At 44.4% G+C, this 22,974-nt stretch overlaps 1 protein-coding gene across 8 annotated transcripts in view; it reads right to left on the reverse strand.

Moving 5' to 3' along the window:
• The window catches only part of kdm4b (lysine (K)-specific demethylase 4B), a 77,989-nt gene that overhangs the window by 22,392 nt on the left and 32,623 nt on the right, over window positions 1–22,974 (reverse strand). For all 8 annotated transcript variants that reach the window (XM_079506651.1, XM_079506649.1, XM_079506652.1 and 5 more), the window contains exons 8-15: window positions 20,923–21,026; window positions 13,468–13,605; window positions 7,874–8,070; window positions 6,640–6,902; window positions 4,608–4,795; window positions 2,961–3,081; window positions 1,711–1,871; window positions 1–59 (exon numbers count right to left, since the gene is read on the reverse strand). The exon at window positions 1–59 is cut by the window's left edge and continues 134 nt beyond it. In XM_079506651.1, coding sequence (XP_079362777.1) covers window positions 1–59; window positions 1,711–1,871; window positions 2,961–3,081; window positions 4,608–4,795; window positions 6,640–6,902; window positions 7,874–8,070; window positions 13,468–13,605; window positions 20,923–21,026 — 1,231 coding nt within the window. The remainder of the gene's footprint in view (window positions 60–1,710; window positions 1,872–2,960; window positions 3,082–4,607; window positions 4,796–6,639; window positions 6,903–7,873; window positions 8,071–13,467; window positions 13,606–20,922; window positions 21,027–22,974) is intronic.

Raw genomic sequence — 22,974 nt, forward strand, 5'->3', positions numbered from 1 at the left:
GGCTTGGTGTGGCTGCCGGCGCAAGGGGTGAAGCCGCGCAGGTGATTGGGTGGCTTAGTCTGGCAGAGAGAGAACGGGTGGTGGTGGTGGTTAGTGTCGGGGAGATGTTGGGAATCACGGGGCTTTATTTGTCCAGTACGCAGCTGTAGTGTACTGTATACAGCATAATAGTATCTCGTTTTAGAGAGGGTCATTATCACAAATATACAAAGAGTACAGAGCGCAGGGCTCTAGTGGGAAGATTGTTCCAATCGGCGGGGGCTTTTTGTTCAGGCCTGACGTCGAAAAAAATAAATAAAATAAGTCTTCTGAATTCAAACATAGCAGAGCTTGTAGATCTGCTTTTCAATGTAGATCTGCTTTTCAATAGCTAAAGTATAACATAATGCTTAGTTAAAACACCAAAAGGGGTTCCCATTCTGAATGGGTTAAAAGCACGTATACTGGTCCTGGACTGTTTTTGGCCCTTTTTTGTGTTTTTTTTGGACCTTGTCTTTTCTCTGCAGAGGGAGATGGTGAGTTTGAGTGCGTTTCTAGAGGCCGACATCTTGTACAACAGAAAAGGGTGTTTTGTGTGCATTTGTCCGTGCCGTTTCTCCCAGCACACCTCTTCTCAGGAATTATATAGTACTACACATTCATATTAGATTGTTGGCTCATGGTTCTTCTCATTCCACCTTTACCCAGAGCCATTGAGAAATGATGATTGAGAAACGTGGGGTTTAACCCATTCTGGGCGGGAACCCCTTTTGGTGTTAACATTATGTTATGCTTTAGCCATTGAAAAATAGCAGATCTACAAGCTCATAGCTTGTAGGTCTGCTATTTTTGAAAAATCGAAGAACCACTGACATTGAAACATGGCTTTTTCAGAAAACTGTCAGGATGTAGAAGACATTTTTAGAATCTGATCTCAGATCAAAATGGTTTAAGTAAAGGGGTCAGTGGTGTGCCCATGTGTGATTACACTAGTGATGGCGAGGCTTGTATAGCCTTGCCTTACCTGAATGGACATCAATGGACAGATAATTCCTGTTCATTCATAGTAGCGTAGCCTTGGCCCGGCCTGTAGGATTACTGGTCTAGAGGGCGGCGGGTGCCGGTCGAAAGCAGGCGGTGGTTTTGTTAAGCATTCGTTCACGAAATACTTCACTCTATGAATCATCCCATAGAGTGAAGTATTTCGCTCACTTTACTTACAAAACCTTGGTTTCTAAAGAAACCTTTTCGATCCTATTGGTTTACCCCTCCTCCCCTCTTTCTCTCCCCGGTACTTTGCACCGTAATTGGTTAGCGAAATACAAGGTAGTGGGGGGGCTCCACTATGTCAAATTTTCCCAATGGTTTTCCCCAGGCTTTCATTTTTTTAGCTCAACTCAGCGGCCTTGTGGTTAGAGTGTCCGCCCTGAGACTGGGAGGTCGGGGTTCAATCCCCGGCCGGGTCATACTAAAGACTCTAAAAATGGGACCCAGTGCCTCCCTCCTTGACACTCAGCATCAAGGGTTGGATTGGGGGTAAGTCCCTGCGACATACTAGCGTCATGTCCAGGGGGTGTACTTGTACATTAAGCTGCCTCACGCTACAGAAACAGGAGATAGGCTCCTACCCCGATGGGCCCCATGGCTCAGCAAGGCTACTTCATTTTTGAGCCGAATGCGAGTGAAAATAAAAGCCTGGGTGCCTGGGAGGCCAATAGCAGCGTGACCAACCTGTGTGTAGGGGCAGAACAGACAGCAGATGGCGCAGTACGGTTCCAGCTCCGACACGGCGGCGTTGAAGGCTTTCTCCTTTTGGAAGTTTGGCGATTGGCTCTGGAACAGGTCTGTATCCCTCTTGACCTTACCCTCTTGTAGCCTGTGGCACGTCACCTCTGGAGAGGAAACAGAACAAAGGAAAACAGAACATTATCCACAGGGTTTGTTTTTTAAAATGAGCCATCATCACGCTCCCAGAAGAGAGAGAGAGAGACAGTGGAACAAAGTGAGGTCATGGGTCCATTTTTGGTTCCATTCGATTTTACAGTGCACATCCTGAGATAGAAAATGAAATAATTCATGGCTATTCATACCGTTGCTGTCGGGCAGAAACCTCGTATTTCCATATTCAAACTTTGTGTTTTTTCTCTTTTTTTGACGCCCTACTTGATCATGGCGCCAAACAAAAAGAGGTTTTGTCCGATCTTTTGACCGTTTTGAACCATAACTCCGACCCTGACAAACCCACTGAACCTAACCTCTCAATGTCTAATCCTAACCTTAATCCCAGACCCAAATATATTCCTAATTATAAGAAATCTACTATACTGGTGGGGACATTTGGCCCTTGCACAAGTCAAATACACACCCATGAATCCAACAAACACACAGCACTGCTATTCACTAATGTGCACGCACACACACAGTTGCACACACACCTTGTCCCCTGTTCTGAAGGACAGGCCCTGGGAGCTGTCCCCCGCAGTGACACAAAGTGACATTGAGAGCAGGTAATTGGGAGTCATGATCCCTGGATCAATAACCACCCGTCACAAAATAAAGAACAGAGATGAAGGGAGGGAGGGAGGGAGGGAGAGAGGCAAGCCGTCCGTTCAGGGGCCAGAATTAATTTCCTCCTCAGAGATTTACTCCTGTTTCGTTTTGTTTTTGGACTAATTTATTTATTCATCTACCGCTCTACCGGATCGATAGACCAAAATGACAGTTTGAGTAATTGCAAAATAAATGTACAGGGATTCAGAGAGAGAGAGACAGAGAGACAGAGAGACAGAGACAGAGAGAGAGAGAGACAGAGAGACAGAGAGACAGAGAGAGAGAGAGAGAGAGAGAGAGACAGAGACAGAGACAGAGAGACAGAGAGAGACAGACAGTGGGGTCAGTGGGTGAGGAGGGGTCCGGGCTATACAGGGGCGGGCAGACAGACAGACAGACAGACAGACAGACAGACAGACAGACAGACAGACCTTCGTCACTGGGAGCCTCCTGTTTGACGATGGCCAGAGGAGAGCGCATGGGGGGTTTACTGAGAGGGTGACGGCGGCTCTTCTTCACAGCCGGGTTGATCTTCATCTTGGAGTAGGAAGACTGTGACGACACAACCCAGAGAAAAGCAATATTAAACACATTAAGACATGAGGCCCATTCTACAAAAGAATGTCTCCTAAATCCTGGCAGACTCCTTGGATGGATCATGTTGTTATATCTAATCTCTGTTTTGTTGTGGTTGAAGGACTGGTGAGAAGGAAGCTGAAAAGGGAGTACATTTTAACGTTTCAATGTGACTGCAGTTTATCTCGTCAATGATAACAAAGGCCTTTCCGGCTCAACTTGACTTCTCCGTCTAGGAGGCAATTACCTCCTAGACGGCTGGATATGATGCTTGTTCAAACAAACACAGAGAGAGAGGCTCCAACGTTGGTTAAAATAATATTCAGTATATTTATAAGACCTCCGACATGGATTTGTTTTCTCTCCTCCTCGCTCCAATTTATTCATTATGCCCCTGAACTAGACAACACGTTTTCCGGTCATAGTCTTTTGAATAAAAATCCATTTTGTTTTGGTAATCTGAAATGTTTCAGTCTAGTTTTACTTGGCAAAAATATCCTAAGATTTTAGTAGACTAAATCGACAGTTGATTTATTCGACTAAAATGTATGTTGGTGGGCCTTGATGGTGTTGTGACGCCTGATTTATACAGTACTTAATAATTCATTCATTATTGTAACCTCTGCCGTGCCTTCCTTTCTGAGCAGATTTGCTCCAAGTCATCCGAAAAACCAAACATAAACGTTGCAAACGCGACTAGCGACGCGGTCAAAGTCGGCCGTGAACAACGCTCGTTAGGATTAGAATCGGAATCTGGAATTAGACTCAGAGATATAGGCATTTGACAAGGAGTCAATGGGCCCGGCCATTTTGACTTTGGCGTCATGGCTTGCATACGTCGCCCTAGCATTCCAGAGGTAGCTTATGGGTCAGGGCCTACACATTAATCAATATATAACGCCTTAAGACGTGTACAGACATGCTATGCCTCCTACGGTTTTATTTGATAAGACGTCTGTAGACGTCTTTAGCATCATAAGTGTTTAATGTGAGCGCAGTGAGCTTGTAGATCGGCTATTTTTTGGAGTGTGACACCCAAGTGCAGCAAAGCATAAAATTAATTGTCTCTTCTCCACTAGCATAACTATCTGAATATGATATAGTTTAATAGTTTGATATAGTTTGTGTCATCATAGCTTATCCAACGATTTTGTAACCCATTTTTTCACCCCTGTGTCAATTATCTAATGTGATCCTGGGCTCTACACACCCTCCGCCAACCTAGTTCCCATATATGGGGGACATGGGGAGAGCAACGGACTTGAACTCATGCTTCCTTCATGCCTGAGTGTCCAAGTTGCTCCTTTACATCTGACAGGGGGGAGTTTCCCTGGTTGGACGTAGCGCGTGGAAGGAACACGTTATTCCAACCAGTTCCTTTCCCCTCCATCAGGCGCCCCGGCTGGCCAGGGGGAGGCAGTTTAGAGACCATCTTTGTTTTTTTTAACCACTGATTTAAACAACAACCGGTAAAGTGATATGTCAAGTAAAGCCAACGTTACCTGTGCGTCGGGGTCAGGTTTAACCACCTGAGGCATCAGAGGCAGGGGCTGCTTGTTGCCGGCTGCCATGCTAGCAAACTTCTCAAACTCCGCCTCGAACCCAGTGATGATCGTCTGATTTCGGCTCACTATTTCCTCCTTCTTTATCTCCTCCGCCGTCATCATCGACACTGGTTTGTCTTCTTGTTCTGCGTGACGAGAGGGCAGATATGTAAGTGTGTTACAGGATGGTACCGACTACGTGTAGTCTGTAGACCACGTGATCATAATAATGCACCGAATATTTGTTTAGAAATAATGTTCTGGGTGGAGTGAAGATTGTACGAGCCACTCCGTTTCTCCATCATAGTTTATTTCATTTATATTTAACCCATTTTGGGCGGGAACCTCTTTTGGTGTAAGCATCATGTTATGCTTTAGCTATTGAAAAATTGCAGATCTACAAGCTCGTAGCGCGCCACCGAGTGGCGCGCTACGAGCTTGTAGGTCTGCTATTTTTGAAAAATCGAAGAACCACTGACATAGAAACATAGCTTTTTCAGAAAACTGTCATTTTTAGAATCTGATCTCAGGTCAAAATGGGTTAATGACATCCAGAAGGACGGAGCTCTTCCTGGCCGAAACGGAAAGTCAGTCACACTATCTTGCACATGGCATTGACCATTAGCACCATCATCAGCTACAAAGTAGTAAAGTAGTCGAGGACTTTCATTTAGCCCATTTTGACCCGAGATCAGATTCTAAAAATCTTCTACATCCTGACAGTTTTCTGAAAAAGCTATGTTTCTATGTCAGTCGTTCTTCGATTTTTCAAAAATAGCAGACCTACAAGCTCGTAGCGCGCCACTCTTTAGCTATTTTTCAATAGCTAAAGCATATCATAATGCTAACACCAAAAGGGGTTCCCGCCCAAAATGGGTTAAGGGCCGTGTCCGTGCACACACACACGCAAAGCCTTTTATGAGCGAAGGGCCACTATGGATATCACACACACACACACACACACCACCGATGTGTACTTCTTCTGGCTACTGCAGAAGGATTTGTTACAGTGGTGACATATTTCCAATTCCAAGGAGTGCTGTATTCACATTCACCTGTCACTTCTAAATTTATCTCCAATTTTCACTCCCTAGACATGTGTGTGTGTGTGTGTGTGTGTGTGTGTGTGTGTGTGTGTGTGTGTATTAAGATGATATCTGGTTTAAATTAGTGTCGAGGAGAAACGGTGCATGATAACTGTGGTCAACACGTGACTGGGCACTGAATAATGGATCGCATTTTTATAGTGCTTTCCTATGAGTGCTTACTCAAAGCGTTTTACAATGGTCCATTCATTCATACATTGGGAGGTGAAGCGGGCGAACACAACAGTCAACGCCAGCGTCCTCACTTCCCACATTCACACAGCAATGGTGGCAATCTGGGGTTCAGTGTCTTGCCCAAGGACACACGGATCATGGGATGATCTGCTCTACCTCCCAATCACCAGTCATCAGTCTAAACAGTATAACATTAAAACAGATATAACTAGAAAAAGTGCCCTTCTGGGCACAGGTCTCCACCAGGAGGATAGGACTGTGTGTGATGTTTGGCAAAATGTTTAGGAGTAATATAAACATGTTTGTTTTTTGCAACAATTTTCTTCATTTTGTTGAGGAAATGCAGAGCCAGATCACTCATAGCATCTCTGAGGATAGAATTCTGGATGAGCAGGACATGTGCAGCATTTTGAACGAAACAGGCCACTCCTGAAAACTTTGGAAGGCAATGTTAGCCAATCAGTGTAGAATCTGAGAAATCCAACAGACTCGTCTTGATCACATGACTACAGAGATCGTGTGTACCGATTTGCGTGAGATTTGGATGAAATCTGTGCGACTAACATAAGCAATGTGTTTAGCAGAAATCGGCCTCATGGTGGCGCTATAACCGGCGGATGTGGAGGGATTTTCGATGTCAGGCCAAAATGGGATAATGCTCGCCAATAAATGGAGAGGAACGACAACAGGAAGCCATTCGGGATCCTTACCCTCCTTCACGGCGTCGTCGGCCCACATGGCGGCCGCCACCACCTGGGCGCGGGCCAGCGCGGCCGCTCTCTCCTGCTCCTCCCTCTCCATGAGCTCCAGGGTCAGCATGGCCTCGCGCTTCAGCCTCTCCTGTCGGCGCTCCGCCTCCGCCTGCTCCACGCGCCGGTGGTAGTCGGTGGCGTTCAGCTCGATGCCCGCCTCCGCCAGCACCTTCACCTCCTCCATCTTCAGCCTCCGCAGCTGCTTCACCTTCTGCTGGGCCCTGTGTGTGTGCAAAAAGGTTGGTTAAGAAGGTTAAGCGTAGGTTTTCTTTTGATTGAGGATTTTTTAAGTCCAGGGACGGTCCAAGGACGGGGCCCACCCTGAGGTCATTATTACCCATGTGTCAATTTGGTCATAAATCACTGCATTTTTAGCATTTTAAACTGGTGTTGTCTGGCAGTGTTTTGGGGACTGGGTAGGAGGGAGTCTATTTTTATGTTGCACCTGGTGACTCCTAACCTGACTCCGCCAGATGGGGCAGCAGAGAGTACACTGGGTCCGCCCCATCTGGCGGAGTCAGGTGACTCCTAGGGACAGGTCAAAACACTTACTTAGGCCTGTCAAAACTATTACATTTCGGAATAACCTAGACATTAAAAAAATATATTTTTCTCTTTCTTTTATACTTTTTGAAATAATTTGAGAATATAATGGCCGGGGTGATTTTTTTAGATTAGATTCAATGTATTGTCACTGCACATACGTAGTATACAAATACTTTGACAATGAAATGAATGGTATGGTATGGTGCTACGTTGTCACCAACTTGGAGACATTTGGAGAATGGACCATCCTGTGTCAAAGACATCAGGAGCTGGAGTTTATTTTATTGTTTTCTCCATGTGTTTTTGTGTGGGAGTACCACAGAAACTCCAGGGCCAAACCGGGACGTACAGTACGTACTCAGGGGCCATCAACATGTCCGTACGTACAGGGACAAATGCGTCTATGCTGTTTATGGCATAGGCAGCTCCCGACATGAGACTAATTAATTAGAGCGACAGAGTGAGAAAGGAATGTGTGCGTGCGTGTGTGCGTCAATTTAACAAAGGTGCAGACGATCAGAAATCAGCAGAGAGTGAGCGACTGTATGCCGAATTGAAGTGGACTCGGCCCCAGACTTTTTTTTCCTTCTCCCTGGACATAAAAACGTCTGGGTTTCCGAGGCTATAGTGCCCTACTGTACTGTACCTGCGCAGCAGCTCGACTCTGTACTTGACGCGGTTCTGCCTCCACAGCTCCAGCTGGGGGCTGTTGAGCTCCGTGGGTCTCAGGTGGTCCAGCAGCGTCACGTCTCGGCCCTGCTTCCACAGCTCGTAGCGATCCGGCTGCAGCTGCCGCACAAACACGTCCATGCTGATCTTCACCGTGTCGTTACGACACGTGCACTGTGGACGGAGACACACACACACACACACAGTTGATTGATGCAGTGTCCTAGTCAACTCTCTCTCTCTCTCTCTCTCTCAATAATAATTAACTGCTAGATGTCGTACACAAGTCTGTAATTGAAACGTGTCAATATGAGACGGGTTGAGAACAACAAAGAGATGCAGGGAAAGTGGGATGAAAAACAGCAAGAACACTTCGATCTAATCAAACACATTAAAGAGATGGCTCGATGTGAGAGGTTGATCTATGCCCGCACCCACGTGTGTGTGTGTGTGTGTGTGTGTGTGTGTGTGTGTGTGTGTGTGTGTGTGTGTGTGTGTGTGTGTGTGTACACGTTCGATTAAAACAAAGGTATTTTCTTCCATGCACTGCGAGCTGTATAACATCTCATCCTTTTCACATCCAGAGTTGTGCTGAAAGTATGTTCAATTACTGAAGACATCCTTCAGCAGAATGGACAGAAAAGACACACAGAGAGAGACAGAGAGAGAGAGAGAGAGAGAGAGAGAGAGAGCCACAACAGTAGCTAAACCCAGTGACTCCGCAACAAAACCAATATCCACACTACATCTCATCATGACACCGAATTCCGTGGCGGATGACGGGGGGACCTTGACATGAAAAAGTTTTGAGTCGCGGTCTCGTTTTTCATTGATCTGGTTTGCTTATTTCTATCGCAAAGGACCTGGCAACACTGCTCGCTTTACCCTTCGACTCTGCGACAAAACCAATCTTCACACTACATCTGATCATGACACCGGTTGAGAGACGGAAACATGAAAAGCATGTTGGAGCCAGAGAGGGGCAGAGAGAGAGAGAGAGAGAGAGGCTGTTACAGGGATGATTGTTACCGCCATAAAACCGTCAGCGACAACAGGGAGATAGATGAGTGCTGAGGGACACCGACACAAATGAATACGGGACTCTACTGTCCGGGGAAAACAAACAAACAACAGAAGAAGTGTACGCCGCATGTACTGTAGTACAGTAGACAAGCAATGAAATGAAAACGCAATCAAAATGCGGGGGCAAGGGAACATTTCCCCCATTTTCGTTATTAACCCATTTCGGGCGGGAACCCCTTTTGGTGTTTTAAAGCATTATGTTATACTCTAGCTATTGAAAAATAGCTGATCTACAAGCTCATAGCGCGGCACCGAGTGCCGCGCTATGAACTTGTAGGTCTGCTATTTTTGAAAAATTGTGAAAATGTGCGTCAAATCTTTGAATATATATTATTACAGAGTGAACATTTTAACTAAAATCTTTGCTTCTGGGGAACACCATATTTTCAGATGGGGTGCGGAGGCATATTACATATCATTTTTTGAGTCCTTGACATGAAATATTGAGAACCTCTGATATAGAAACATGAGGTTTTTCAGAAAAAAATACATTTTAAAAAGACATTTTTTTAATTTCGACGTCAGGACTAAATGGGTTAATAGTACAACCACCAGTTTCATGTTTGTGTAACCATTATGATGGTAGTGTTGTTACTGAAGGAGGGAACATTGGATTAGCACAGCGTTTCTCAAGGTTCAGAGCAAAACTTGCGGGTGGTCAATGGGAAAATGTTTTAAAATGAGTTACTACAGATGGGGCCTGCCGATGGCCGAGTGGTTTATGCTGCATTCACATGGAATCAGGCAAGCGGTAGACGGCAACCGGACTTCATTTTAGTGGACGTGAGCAGGGCGGTAAACGGAACAAGACGGCCCGGCAGCCAGAACCGGCGGCGGTTCCGTCCAGCAGGTTTCGCCGTTTGCCGTCTATACCGCTTGCCTGATTCCATGTGAATGCAGCATAAGGCGCGCACCAAATATCAGGCAGGCAGGAGCAGGACAAACAGAGGCTGCAAATAATAAAAAACAAATAACTAGTACTGGAAACTGAGAGCATTGACACTTTGTCCGCTGTTGAACGTAGGCATGGTTCTGATGATTTGACACTTTTGCCGCTAGGTTCAATATGGCAATATGAGGCATATGGAGTATACGGTTTTCTATGAACATGTACATAGCTGGCACAATGTTCCTCAATGTTCCTCCGGCTCATGGATCCCTGGTTTCTCTACCCCGAATATTGGCCAATTGTGTTCGAATAGCAGCTCGGCCAAGAGCTAGACTTTCTAAAGGGAGCAAGCAGTAGGCAATGCAACAACAGTCTTGCGGGTGCAAACATCATTTACAGCACACTATTCTATTCCATTAAATGTGTGTAGTAAATCTGTCCAGCTGTTAGAGCAGCAAAAGCACATGGTTAGTTATGAGATTTACCAGACAATGTGGCCCACAGAGCAAGCAAGCTATATTTTCTTTTTATTTTATATTTTCTTACTCGCTCCACTGCTTACGCGACTGAAATCACAATATCCTTCATCCATTTAATAATGTATTGGACCACCACACAGCTGGTTTATTGCTTATGGCGGGGCCGAGGTGCACAAACACAGACCAATAACAACACTAAACTGCGGTCTATATCTCCTGTGTGCCGACACTAAACCCAAACCAATATGAGGAGGAGGAGAGAGCGCGAGGAGTGTGAGTCATCGTCCAGTCACTTCCATGATGAAGAAGTGTTGCGGTCGTTCCTTGTGGGAGCTGCTGGGGGTATAGTAGTGCTGCCTGCATGGCGAGGTGATTTCTGTTGCTTCTTCTTCTCAAGACATAAAGGAAGACAAGTGTCACCGGGGTCCGGGAAACCTCCCCGAGGGGAAGACAGGCCGGGCCGAGTGTGACGGAACACTGAGTGAGACACCCGGGAACTGAGCTGCTGGCAAGACCTTCAGTATAGAGCCGAGACTACCACACATGGACACTAGTGCTGCACACGAGTCTTGCTCAAATGTGAATCTCGATTTTCTTCCACAAGAATTGATATCACGTTTCTCATTTTTTTCATGAAAATATTTATTAACCCATTTTGACCTGAGATCAGATTCTTAAAATGTCTTCTACATCCTGACAGTTTTCTGAAAAAGCTATGTTTCTATGTCAGCGGTTCTTCGATTTAAAAAAAAATAGCAGACCTACAAGCTCGTAGCGCGCCACTCGGTGGCGCGCTATGAGCTTGTAGATCTGCTATTTTTCAATAGCTAAAGCATAACAATGCTAACACCAAAAGGGTTCCCGCCCAAAATGGGTAAAAAAAAAAAAAAAACGTAAGAATACGGTGACTAAAATGAATTGGACAGCCAACTAGTGCTGTACGATTCTTCACACAATGAAATTGCAGAGGTGTCTGAATTTAGGTCTTGATCTTTGTTTTGATTCATTGTGCAGGACTACACACGCAGACCTGATCACAGTGATTACATCATCGCCTGACCACAATAATTGGAGATAATTGCAATATTTCTTTGTACAAATGAAAATTATCGTTTTCATTCATCAACATGAATTCATCTGTCGGGGGGGAATAAAAAGGGCAAAATGAGCCCATGCCAAAAAGCATGTTAACACCCCGAACGCCCGGGGTTATTTAATCCATTGAGACCTGAGGACGCATCTGTGTCATATTATAGCTTTTAACCCATTTTGGGCGGGAACCCCTTTTGGTGTTTTAACTAAGCATTACGTTATACTTTAGCTATTGAAAAATAGCAGATCTACAAGCTCATAGCACGCCACCGAGTGGCGCGCTATGAACTTGTAGGTCTGCTATTTTTTTTAAATCTTAAAAATGCGGCACAAATCTTCTAATATATATTCTTTCAGAGCGAACGTTTTTTTTATTTCGACGTCAGGCCTGAATGGGTTAATCCATCAAATCATAGCGCCCAGCGATTTATAGCAGCGGAGCATTTTTACCGACGGACCAGATGTTATCCCGGATGTGGCTGAAGCAGCTAGATGTAGCCAAAACCCTCTAGAGACGACAACAACGGGATGTATGATTAATTCTACCGCGTAATTCTAACACATAATCTTTGCTTAGAATTGGACGGAATGATTTAGATCAAGAGTTATTAACGTTTAAAGATTTTCGGGTCTCGTCGGCTAAACAGGGGAGGAACACTTTCGCTGACGTCCCACTGTCAACAGACGCTCCCAGCCTGTGGAGCGATGCGATCGGTTTTGATATCAATAATATCCGTCCTTTTGATCAATCTCCGTCCCGGGCGCTGGGTGTTACTAATTGAAAGGGCGGATAACTTTGTCCTGTGCGCTTAGGATGTTAAAATAGCACGATACAATCTTACTTGTCGTATTTCTGTATTTTTAACAATAACCGATCGTCTACAAGCAACCAATAACCATTCATCTCGTGAGGAATCTCAGATTCGACTAGTGAGGACATCTTCCATCTCAAAAGTACACACACACACATCTTCCATCTCAAAAGTACACACACACACACACACACACACACACACACACACACACACACACACACACACACACACACACACACACACACACACACACACACACACACACACACACACACACACACACACACACACACACACACACACACACACACACACACACACACACACACAGTGAGGGATTGTTTGGCAGCAGAGGGAGGGCCATCGTTTACTGTCATGTTAGCATCGACGAGAGACTGAGAAAAGTGAGCGACGGAAGAGAGAGAAATAAGAGAGAGAGGACGACCGAGAGAGGAAAAGTTAAAGACAGACAGACAGACGGACGGACGAGGGGTCTCTCAGCGGCTAGGCTGTTCTCCTTCCCATTCCTCCACAGTGTTTGAGGTGGGGGAGAAGTGGTGAGGGTTGCTTGGTGGTGGTGGTGGTGGTATGGGGCTGTCAATTTGCCAGTAACAGAATGGTGAGGTTAAAGTCAACCAATCCATCTCTATCAAACCGACGTGACGTGTGTGTGTGTGTGTGTGTGTGTGTGTGTGTGTGTGTGAAATAACTCCCCATGTGTAAGCAGACAGGCATAGAGCCATAGAGGAGAGGGAGGGAGGGAGGTTGACACAGAGAAGTGGGGAGAGCCTTCTGCTCCTTAAAAGACAGTCGGCCACATGGAGCGAGGGAGGGGGGGGGGGGGGGGGGGGGGGGGGGGGAGAGAGAGAAAGAGAGAGAGAGAGAAATAGTGGTACTTCAACAGACTGGCACCTCATAAATCTGCCAAGCAGCCAAGTGGTGAAAGGGGATTGTGTGTGCGTGCGTGCGTGCGTGCGTGCGTGCGTGCGTGCGTGCGTGCGTGCGTGCGTGCGTGCGTGCGTTCTGGGAGAACAGAAAGAGGAAAGTGAAGTTCAACACGGAGAGGAAAGGAGAGAGAAAGGAAAGGGAAAGATGCAGTGAGAGGCACAGAAAGACAGAGAGAGAGAGAGAGATACAGCATTGTTCACCTGGTCATAAACCAATATTGTAAAGCAGAAACAAAAAGCACTAGCTCCTCTCCCTCCTCCCTCACCTGCGTGGCCATCTTGCCGTAGTCCACCCAGCGCAGCGTGGCGAAGTTGGTGGACTCGGCACAGTTGAAGCCGTGGTTGAAGCCGGCGTGGTAGCCGTACGGGAACGTGACCATGAACTCGCCCTCGTTCTGCGTGACCTGGTGGCGACACAAAGGAACACACAGTTAGACCTGACACCAATTTTAAGGAAAAAAAATAGTCTTCTAATTCCTAACAGTTTTCTGAAAAAACTATGATTCTATGTCAGTGGTGCTCAACCTTTTTCCATGTCAAGGAATCCCAAAATGATATGTATTTGGCTGCGGACCCCCCATCTGAAAATATGTAGTTCCAGGGACCTCCCCACCCAGAAGCAAAGATTTGAGTTCGCTCTGAAAGAATATATATATATATATATATATATATATATATATATATATTCCAAGATTGGTGCCACATTTTTACAGTTTATCAAAAATAGCAGATCTACAAGCTCGTAGCGCGGCACCTATGAGCTTGTAGATCTGCTATTTTTCAATAGCTTAAATATAACAATGCTTTAACCCGTCCAGAATGGGCCATGGGTTGCCTTAAGTGTAAAAGGAGCTCTTGGACAAGGTAGTGATATGACCGGTACTGCTGTCTGGGCGGAGATGAGGTCTCGCCTCTTTCATTTTCAGCACAGAAAGCGCTCTAGGCTGTGCTTTGTCTTCATAACAGAGCGGACAGTGCTGTGAACACGCCTCTAAAGGGAACCAAGGTCCATTATTTTATTCGCCATTTGAGCCACCGACCACCGTTTCACGGGATTTAGCCTCTCATACGCAAATCTTTTAATTCCATCCCGTGCTGTAGGCTATCGATGTTGGTACCATAGGAGAGATAACAGGCAAAACGTTTGAATACAATAATTCTTCTATATTCTCGATGTGTGTATTTCTTGGAAACTAAGTAATGCAGCTGTTTTAACAATAACTCTTGAGAGCGTAATATGAAACCAAATGGACTCTTACGGGTCCATTAGGTTTCATGTTACGAGTTAAAGATCTATAAGGGTCCATTTGGTTACCAACTCTCCATCATTTAGCTGGGGACCACCTGGAATCCCCTCAAGGACCACTGGTGGTCACCAGACCACTGGTTGAGAACCACTGAAATTCCCTGAGAAAACACTAAGGTATTTTTAATGCAAGGTTATGTCCCATGTCAAATTGCATTTTATATATTTCTTTTCCAATTTGTCACAGAGGGAATTGAAATGGCACATTCTATATATACAGACCAAGAGGCAAATCCAAAGAGAAGCATATTTACATTTTAATGTTAAACACAATGACACATTTTTAATGTGTCATTGCGGGGATTCTAAGGACCATCAAAGCATGGAAATGTGTATTTGCATAATACATTTGAGTCCGGGTAAGTTAAATTATTCATGGCCGCATTGAGGGAATTCAAATGGTGACTTCAAGGGACTATATACATGTTTACACTCACAAAGACCACAATGGAAACACACTCTCACAGCTGCATTGTGTTTTTTCTTTGGGGCATGTTATGTACACATGAATACGAATGTTCATGTTTGTATTTTATTGTCAATCAAAAAAGACAAATAATCTTTGTGGGATGAAATATTTCTGGTATTTATTTGATATTATATAGTGTAGCTATTTCAGCCCCAGAATAGGAACGATAGGGTTCAAGTGATTATTTAAAATTAAGCTATTAACACTTCTGTAGCCAGCTATTAAGGAATTCATTATTGTAACCTCTGCCGTGCCTTCCATTCTGAGAAGATTTGCTTGAGGCAAAAATTACCCCAGGTCTGTGAACCGAACCCCACTAGACAGTAGAAAGTAGTAGGCTATCACTAGCTGTTAGCCAGTTACCAACACCCCACTAGACAGTAGAAAGTATAGGCTATTACTAGCTGTCAGCCAGTTACCAACACCCCACTAGACAGTAGATAGTAGTAGGCTATCACTAGCTGTCAGCCAGTTACCAACACCCCACTAGACAGTAGAAAGTAGTAGTAGGCTATCACTAGCTGTCAGCCAGTTACCAACACCCCACTAGACAGTAGAACGTAGTAGGCTATCACTAGCTGTCAGCCAGTTACCAACACCCCACTAGACAGTAGAAGGCTTTCACTAGCTGTCAGCCAGTTACCAACACCCCACTAGACAGTAGAAAGTAGTAGGCTATCACTAGCTGTCAGCCAGTTACCAACACCCCACTAGACAGTAGAAAGTAGTAGGCTTTCACTAGCTGTCAGCCAGTTACCAACACCCCACTAGACACCCCCACCAAAACTTTATACAAGCAAAATATTCGGCGGCAGTGTGCAAACGTGATTGACATAAAGTGGGGTCAATTATTTGTTTACGTCCTCCGAAATTCATTTCCGATATTCGTCCGAGAAAAAGAAACCGCACCAGTGTGCAAACACCATTAACGGGTTAAAGAGTAAGACTCACGGGCTGGAACACTTTCACCCCTGAACAAAGAACTTGCAATACATGTACAAAAAGGATAAGTCTAAACTTCCACGTTTGTTCTCATAAGCTGCAGCTCAGGGATTGACGTCAGTCTCTCTCCAGTTCCTGCTCAACCTTGTTAAAAGGAACTTTAGTTTTGTATGCGAGAAGGAAAGAGAGAGAGAGAGAGAGGGGGGGGGGGGTGTCTGCGCAATAAAAAAACTAAAAGACCAATTTGGCAGAGCTTCGCTTCTGGCACAGTCAGGGGAAGGAAAGAGAAGATGAGAAAATCAAAAGACGAGCAGACAAGTGATGATGATGATGATGATGATGGTGGTGGTGTGAATCAAGGGGTAGAGAGTATAGGAGGTAAACTTTCCAGACCGAGGGAAGGAAGGAGGTGTGCGCCGAAAATAAGTTCACGGGGAAATAGAAAGAAAGAACAACAAGTCGGGGTTTCCTGTTTTTTGGATGGTTGAAGTGAGGGCTGTGCGTGTGTGTTATGACACTTCCGAGACACTTCTCTCACGCACACACACACACGTGCATGCGTGCGTGCGTGCGTGAGACGGTGGCACATCGGAGGTGATAATGACGCCCACAGGGGCAGGAACACGAGATGAACGGAAGGAAAAAGAAAATTAAAATAAAACATGCTGAAGTTATGCTGACAGCACCCATGCATTGCACATTCCCTTGTTTTTTTTTCCCTTAAACTTTTAATCTTCCGTTCATTTTTCTGTAGCAATAGGTTGTGGTGTTTTTTTGTTGTTTTTTTTGTTAACAGTTCTTCACTACATCATCTTAACCCATTTTGACCTGAGATCAGATTCTAAAAATGTCTTCTACATCCTGACAGTTTTCGGAAAAAGCTATGTTTCTATGTCAGTGGTTCTTCGATTTTTCAAAAATAGCAGATCTACAAGCTCGTAGCGCGCCACCGAGTGGCGCGCTATGAGCTTGTAGATCTGCTATTTTTCAATAGCTAAAGCATAACATATAACAACAACAAAAGGGGTTCCCGCCCCAAAATGGGTTAAATTGAAGTTTAAAATACTTCAGACCTTTTTTGTTGATGTAGTAGATCTCCGATGGCCAGGGAGGAATGCAGTCAAGACGCAGAATTGAAGTAGACCAGACTTGTCGGAATACGTTAGTTCTAAGTTATATTATAGCAAAGCAAAGTCACAGACGAGATAGTCTCGGGTATATCGGGTGACAGCAACCGTCCTTACTTTTTTACCAAGCCTTTTATACGCTGCTTGTCAGGCCATCTGTACCCCTGGGCCCCCTATATCGGACTGTCACTGTCAACATCATGTCAAAATGACATTTATCCCGATCCTGGATTTCTCAAAAACTTGTGAAATTGTTTGTTTTGGCACTTGCGTTGGCTACAGCAAACCGCTCCTGTCGGTTTGTTCTGGACTTTTGGTCCTGTGGAGGAGGAGGCTGGTCGTGTTGTCCTGTGAGACTATACGAGACACTATTATCACTGCCAAACATCTGTTGTTTTCAACTCAACTTCCAACGTTAAGGTTTAGTCATTTGTACTTCTGAGGGGGTGATCACTATTAATTGATTTCTTAGTGTGGTCATTCTGACGGTGACTTTTTTTTAGGGTAAATCGATTAGTCTGATTACCCCTATTTTATACTATGACGTGACGCATGACAGTGTTGTGCTTCCCCCTGAAATAGTAGCCCGTTTTACTTTTTGAGAGACCGCCGCTGAACAAAAGTCCAGCTTGAACAAAAGGACGGAAAAGGGCGCAACAATTTCCCCAGTGGTTCTTGTTTTACTTTTTATTTCTAATTTTGTATAATGAATGGGAGTGAATAATTATTATGTTGCTCATATTTTGTCGATCTAGCTAAGCTTCATTCTTCTTTTTTACCCATTTAGGCCTGAGGTCGAAATTAAAAAAATGTCTTCTAAATTCTGACAGTTTTCTGAAAAACCCATGTTTCTGTATCAGTGGTACTCAACCATTTTTCATGTCAAGGACCCCCAGAATTATCTGTATTCTGGGGGTCTGAAAATATGTTGTTCCAGGGGACCCCCCAGAATCAATAATTTGAGTTAAAAACGCTCACTCTGAAAGAATATATTCAAAGATTTGCACAACATTTTCACAGGTTTTTCAAAAATAGCAGACCTACAAGTTCATAGCGCGGCACTCGGTGCCACGCTATGAGCTTGTAGATCTGCTATTTTTCCAACAGCTTAACACTTTGATTGCTGCAAGATCTCAACAGGCCTATTTGGATGTTGCTGCCGTTTAACATTGCACAAAGGCCTTGTTCGGGGGCCCACAGTAAAATGTTCTCTTATAGCGAGAATCACACGCCTACATCAAAAGAAAGCTGAACTTGTCCACTTCAATTAAAAAAATACATTTTGATTTTACCATGTTCCATTCTGGAGATATTGACCTTTTTGCAACACCTGCATTTGCCTGGAAGTGGTTATCTTGAACAGCGAGCAGAGTTATGGATGGTTTAAAGTCAGAGACATTGACAGGCAGATATAAAATTGAACCCAATAAATATCCTATACATCCTATACACCGAATGAAAGCCCTGAATGTGTACTTTTACGAGGAAAACAGTAAACATTGATCCCATCTACAGTTAGACAGTAATTGGTTATTGAATGCAGCTTGTGCCCACCAGATAACTTCAGAGAAGACATGGACGTGAACTCCTCAATATTCACAAAATAAGGCCTATAGCGACATATAAATACTATATACCGTATGAAACAGAAGACTCTCTGCTTATATAAGGAAAAAAATTGTACTGTAATAATAAAAAAATCACACCCCTGTGAAGTGAGCAGTGCAACTCTACTTCTCTACTTATTCACTACAGCTCGCTATATACGGACTGAGGCAGAAAGTCATGTAAACCTTTTATTTACAGTTTGGTCTGTAAACTTCTACTGTAATAATAAAAATCACACCCCTGTGAAGTGAGCGTTGCAACTGTTCTGTACTTATTCACTACAGCTCGCTATATACGGACTGAGACAGAAAGTCATGTAAACCTTTTATTTACAGTTTGGTCTGTAAACTTCTACTGTAATAATAAAAATCACACCCCTGTGAAGTGAGCGGTGCAACTGTTCTTTATAGTTGCGCGGTGCAACTGTAGAGAACAGTTGCACCGCTCACTTCACAGGGGTGTGATTTTTATTATTACAGTAGAAGTTTACAGACCAAACTGTAAATAAAAGGTTTACATGACTTTCTGTCTCAGTCCGTATATAGCGAGCTGTAGTGAATAAGTACAGAACAGTTGCAACGCTCACTTCACAGGGGTGTGATTTTTATTATTACAGTAGAAGTTTACAGACCAAACTGTAAATAAAAGGTTTACATGACTTTCTGCCTCAGTCCGTATATAGCGAGCTGTAGTGAATAAGTAGAGAAGTAGAGTTGCACTGCTCACTTCACAGGGGTGTGATTTTTTTATTATTACAGTACAATTTTTTTCCTTATGAAAGCAGAGAGTCTTCTGTTTCATACGGTATATAGTATTTATATGTCGCTATAGGCCTTATTTTGTGAATATTGAGTTCGGGTCGATGTCTTCTCTGCAGTTATATCTGGTGGGCGCAATGTGCATCCACCCAGTATCCAATTTATGACAAACTGTACATGGGATCAATGTTTACTATTTTCATCGTAAAAGTACACATTCAGGGCTTTCATTCGATGTATAGGATGTATAGCATATTTATTGTGTTTATTGTTATATCTGCCTGTCAATGTCTGACTATAAACCTTCATAACTATGCTTTCTTTTTGATGATGATTGCCGCCTCGCCTAATCTATCTCACTGCTTTCATTGTTTTGATCGCAGTAACATTGGGGGGGGGGGTCATGGGCACATTGGGCAGCAAAAGTCTTGATCCGTACGGCTATAAAAAGTCCCATTCCACCGTTCGGTTCAGAACTATAGTATAACGGTGAGACGTGTCATCAGCTGATTTCGTTTTTCAAGCTAGTGTAGGGGAACATGCCTGGGCATGCTAGCCTGGCACGGCCAGACTCATAGCGAGGGTTCACTGATGTTTCCTCCGGGGAAGAATCTTCAGTGAATCCCCGCTATGAGGCTGGCCAAGCCAGGCTATGGGCATGCAGCTTGGGGGCGATGGAGGGGAAAAAAAGCGTCACCCGGCTGTGATGTCGACGAGAAGGAAAAAATGACTTCCACAGATGACAACACCACGGTTTAGGTCGCGGAAAAGTTCGTTATACATTACACCCGGGTCGATTACGTCCCCGACGCGTTCATTGCGGTCTTATCACTACAATTATAATGAATAAAAAAGCGTTACAATCACACGTCTGAGCGATCTCCGATTATGACGGCTCTGCATGGCGATACGTGATCCACCAACGGAACACTGTCTCCCTCGATACTGTGGTTAGGTCGTAGTATTGTAGGCTCGGGGATCGTTTGGTCGCTACAGTATGAAGAAGGAAACATGCATCTGTCCATGTGTGTTGCAGATGTTATGCATTGCAATGCCGATCTGGTGCATATGTGTTTAGGCAATAGGCAGCGTTCCGTTCAGCGTTCAACTGGCTTCTACACGTAAAGCGGCCAGCCCTCCTGTTTTCAGGAGGGGAGGGGGGTTTTTGTTTTTTGTTTTTTTTTCTGATCACGTGAGCGGGAGTAAGCAGCAATGATAGGGCGATGGTTCTTCATTGTCCGGGTGGGTAAAAAGATGAATGAAAGTATTCAATAAAAAAGTGATTGAAACGTATTGATACGTGATCCGCACCCGACGTTTGATTAATTGATAACGTATTGATACGCGATCCGCGTTGGGAGTGTTAAGCATAGCATAATGCTTAAAACACCAAAAGGGGTTCCCGTCCTGAATGGATTAAATAGGCCTATGTAAATGTTTTATTATGGACTACAGAAACACAAGCGCTAACAGCTAACGGTTAGCGCCAGCGGTGAACTACAACCACTCACCCTGTCGAAGGGAATGCTGTACTTCTTCAGGATGGATGGAGAGATGAGCGTCATCTTGTGGCGGAGGAAGGCATCACAGCCCTGGGAACTGCCAGGGAAAAAACCTATAGAGAGAGAGAGGTGGGGTACAAATTTACTATGACTTGTAATAAAATAAATACATTTTAATGTATTATTATTTTAAAAAGGCCTGGGCCGTGGCTCAGCGGTCCAGGCACCTGGGCCGGTAGCCCAGTCTGGCAGTGTGCCGTGCGTTCGACTCCCGATCCCAACAGCCTTTTTTACTGCATGTCACTCCTCCATCTCTCTCCCCCATTTCCTGTCAGCCTACTGTCTGTCCCTCTCTAAAAAAATAATAATTTAAAAAAAGAAGTGTGTACAAAGTGCTGATATACAGTACTTTTAAAATATAGTAAAGTTGTATTACATAGTTTCAATAATAATGTTGTCACAATGTCACAACATCCAAGCCTGTACTAGTAGGGTAAAAAAGAAGGAAAAAAAATAGAAGTCTGCACACTATATCTTACAAAGCTCACAATCAAGGCTTTTATTGATTAACGTTTCCACTCAAAACTCTGTCCTGGTCTCATGGCTCTCAATGCCATGGTCCTTGGCACACCGTTTGGGAGCCATTGCTGCATGTTGTTTGATTTTCCAACACAGCAGTGAGTCAGGCAGTCACCACCTCTCAGGAGGAAGTGACAATGGGCATGTTGTTGGAGATAACATGCATAATATCAGCGTTACCTTGAACTTGACTTCCTCACTATGAATACATATAATTTACTTAGTCCCTGGAGGAGTAAATGGGTTATTCTTCTGAATGAGAAGAAAAGGACAGTGAGCACTGTGGAGAAGTAAATGGTAAGGCCAAACGCACCAATCCCACGCATTGTTGTTGAGAGGTTGCCCGTGGCCTGACGTCGAACATTTTAAAATGTCTGAAAACCTCATGTCTGTATCAGTGGTTCTCAATATTTCCTGTCAAGGACCCCAAAAATGATATGTAATTGACCACCGACCCTCATCTGAAAATATGTTGTTCCAGGGACCCCCCAGAAGCAAAGATTTGAGTTAAAATGTTCACTCTGTATTTTGTAATAATATATATTAAAAGATTTGAGGCACATTCTCGCGATTTTTCAAAAATAGCAGACCTACAAGTTCGTAGCGCGGCACTCGGTGCCGCACTATGACCTTGTAGATCTGCTATTTTTCAATAGCTAAAGTATAACATAATGCTTTAAAACACCAAAAGCGGTTCCTGCCCCAAAATGGGTTAAGGCGAGCGCTTGGGCTCGGCGCATACGGATGTAGCCCAATAGTATGTTTGTACTCTATGCAAGTATGCATGATGGTATAGATTTATGTATCGCACAAGCTCCAAGTTTCGAGCTTGCGGATCTACTTTTGATGCTTTTGTGTGAGGCTATAATATGATCGAGTAGGACATTAATTTACGCCAAGAAGAAAAAAAAACACAAAAACGGTTATAATATTATGGAGATAAGAGGTTTCTGTCAGACAGCAACAACATCCACAACCTCGTATGCGTCTCTCTCTTCCGCTCGCTCCCACTGCGCTCAACACGTGGCCCAGCGGCGCACTTCTCCCTGAAGGACGCGTGTCATAATGTGTGCTCAACTCTGGTGTCACTGTATTAACACGTCAACGCGTCTTCGAAGCAAAAGACGGCCCCCAAAGTCAAACAGCGGTAGAACTTGTTGTACGGGGAGTTAGACAAGTCCTTCCGTCATCCTGACACGGTGGTGTGTGTGTGTGTGTGTGTGTGTGTGTGTGTGTGTGAGAGAGAGAGAGAGATGGCAGAGCCACGGCGGGGGGTCATACTGCCTGGAGTCACACAGAGTGTCATTAAAGTAACATATGATGTTAGATTGTGAGCGCTGGGTAATGTGTCTGTGTGACTGATGTGAGGTGACGGTGGCTGCTGCCGTGTGCCCTGGTAATTATAACTTGTGGAAGATAAATACTGCTCTCCAGCACGCACGCACGCACGCACGCACACACGCACACACACACACTAGGGGT

Source organism: Electrona antarctica (assembly GCF_951216825.1).
Source record: "Electrona antarctica genome assembly, chromosome: 7".
Classification (NCBI taxonomy): domain Eukaryota; kingdom Metazoa; phylum Chordata; class Actinopteri; order Myctophiformes; family Myctophidae; genus Electrona; species Electrona antarctica.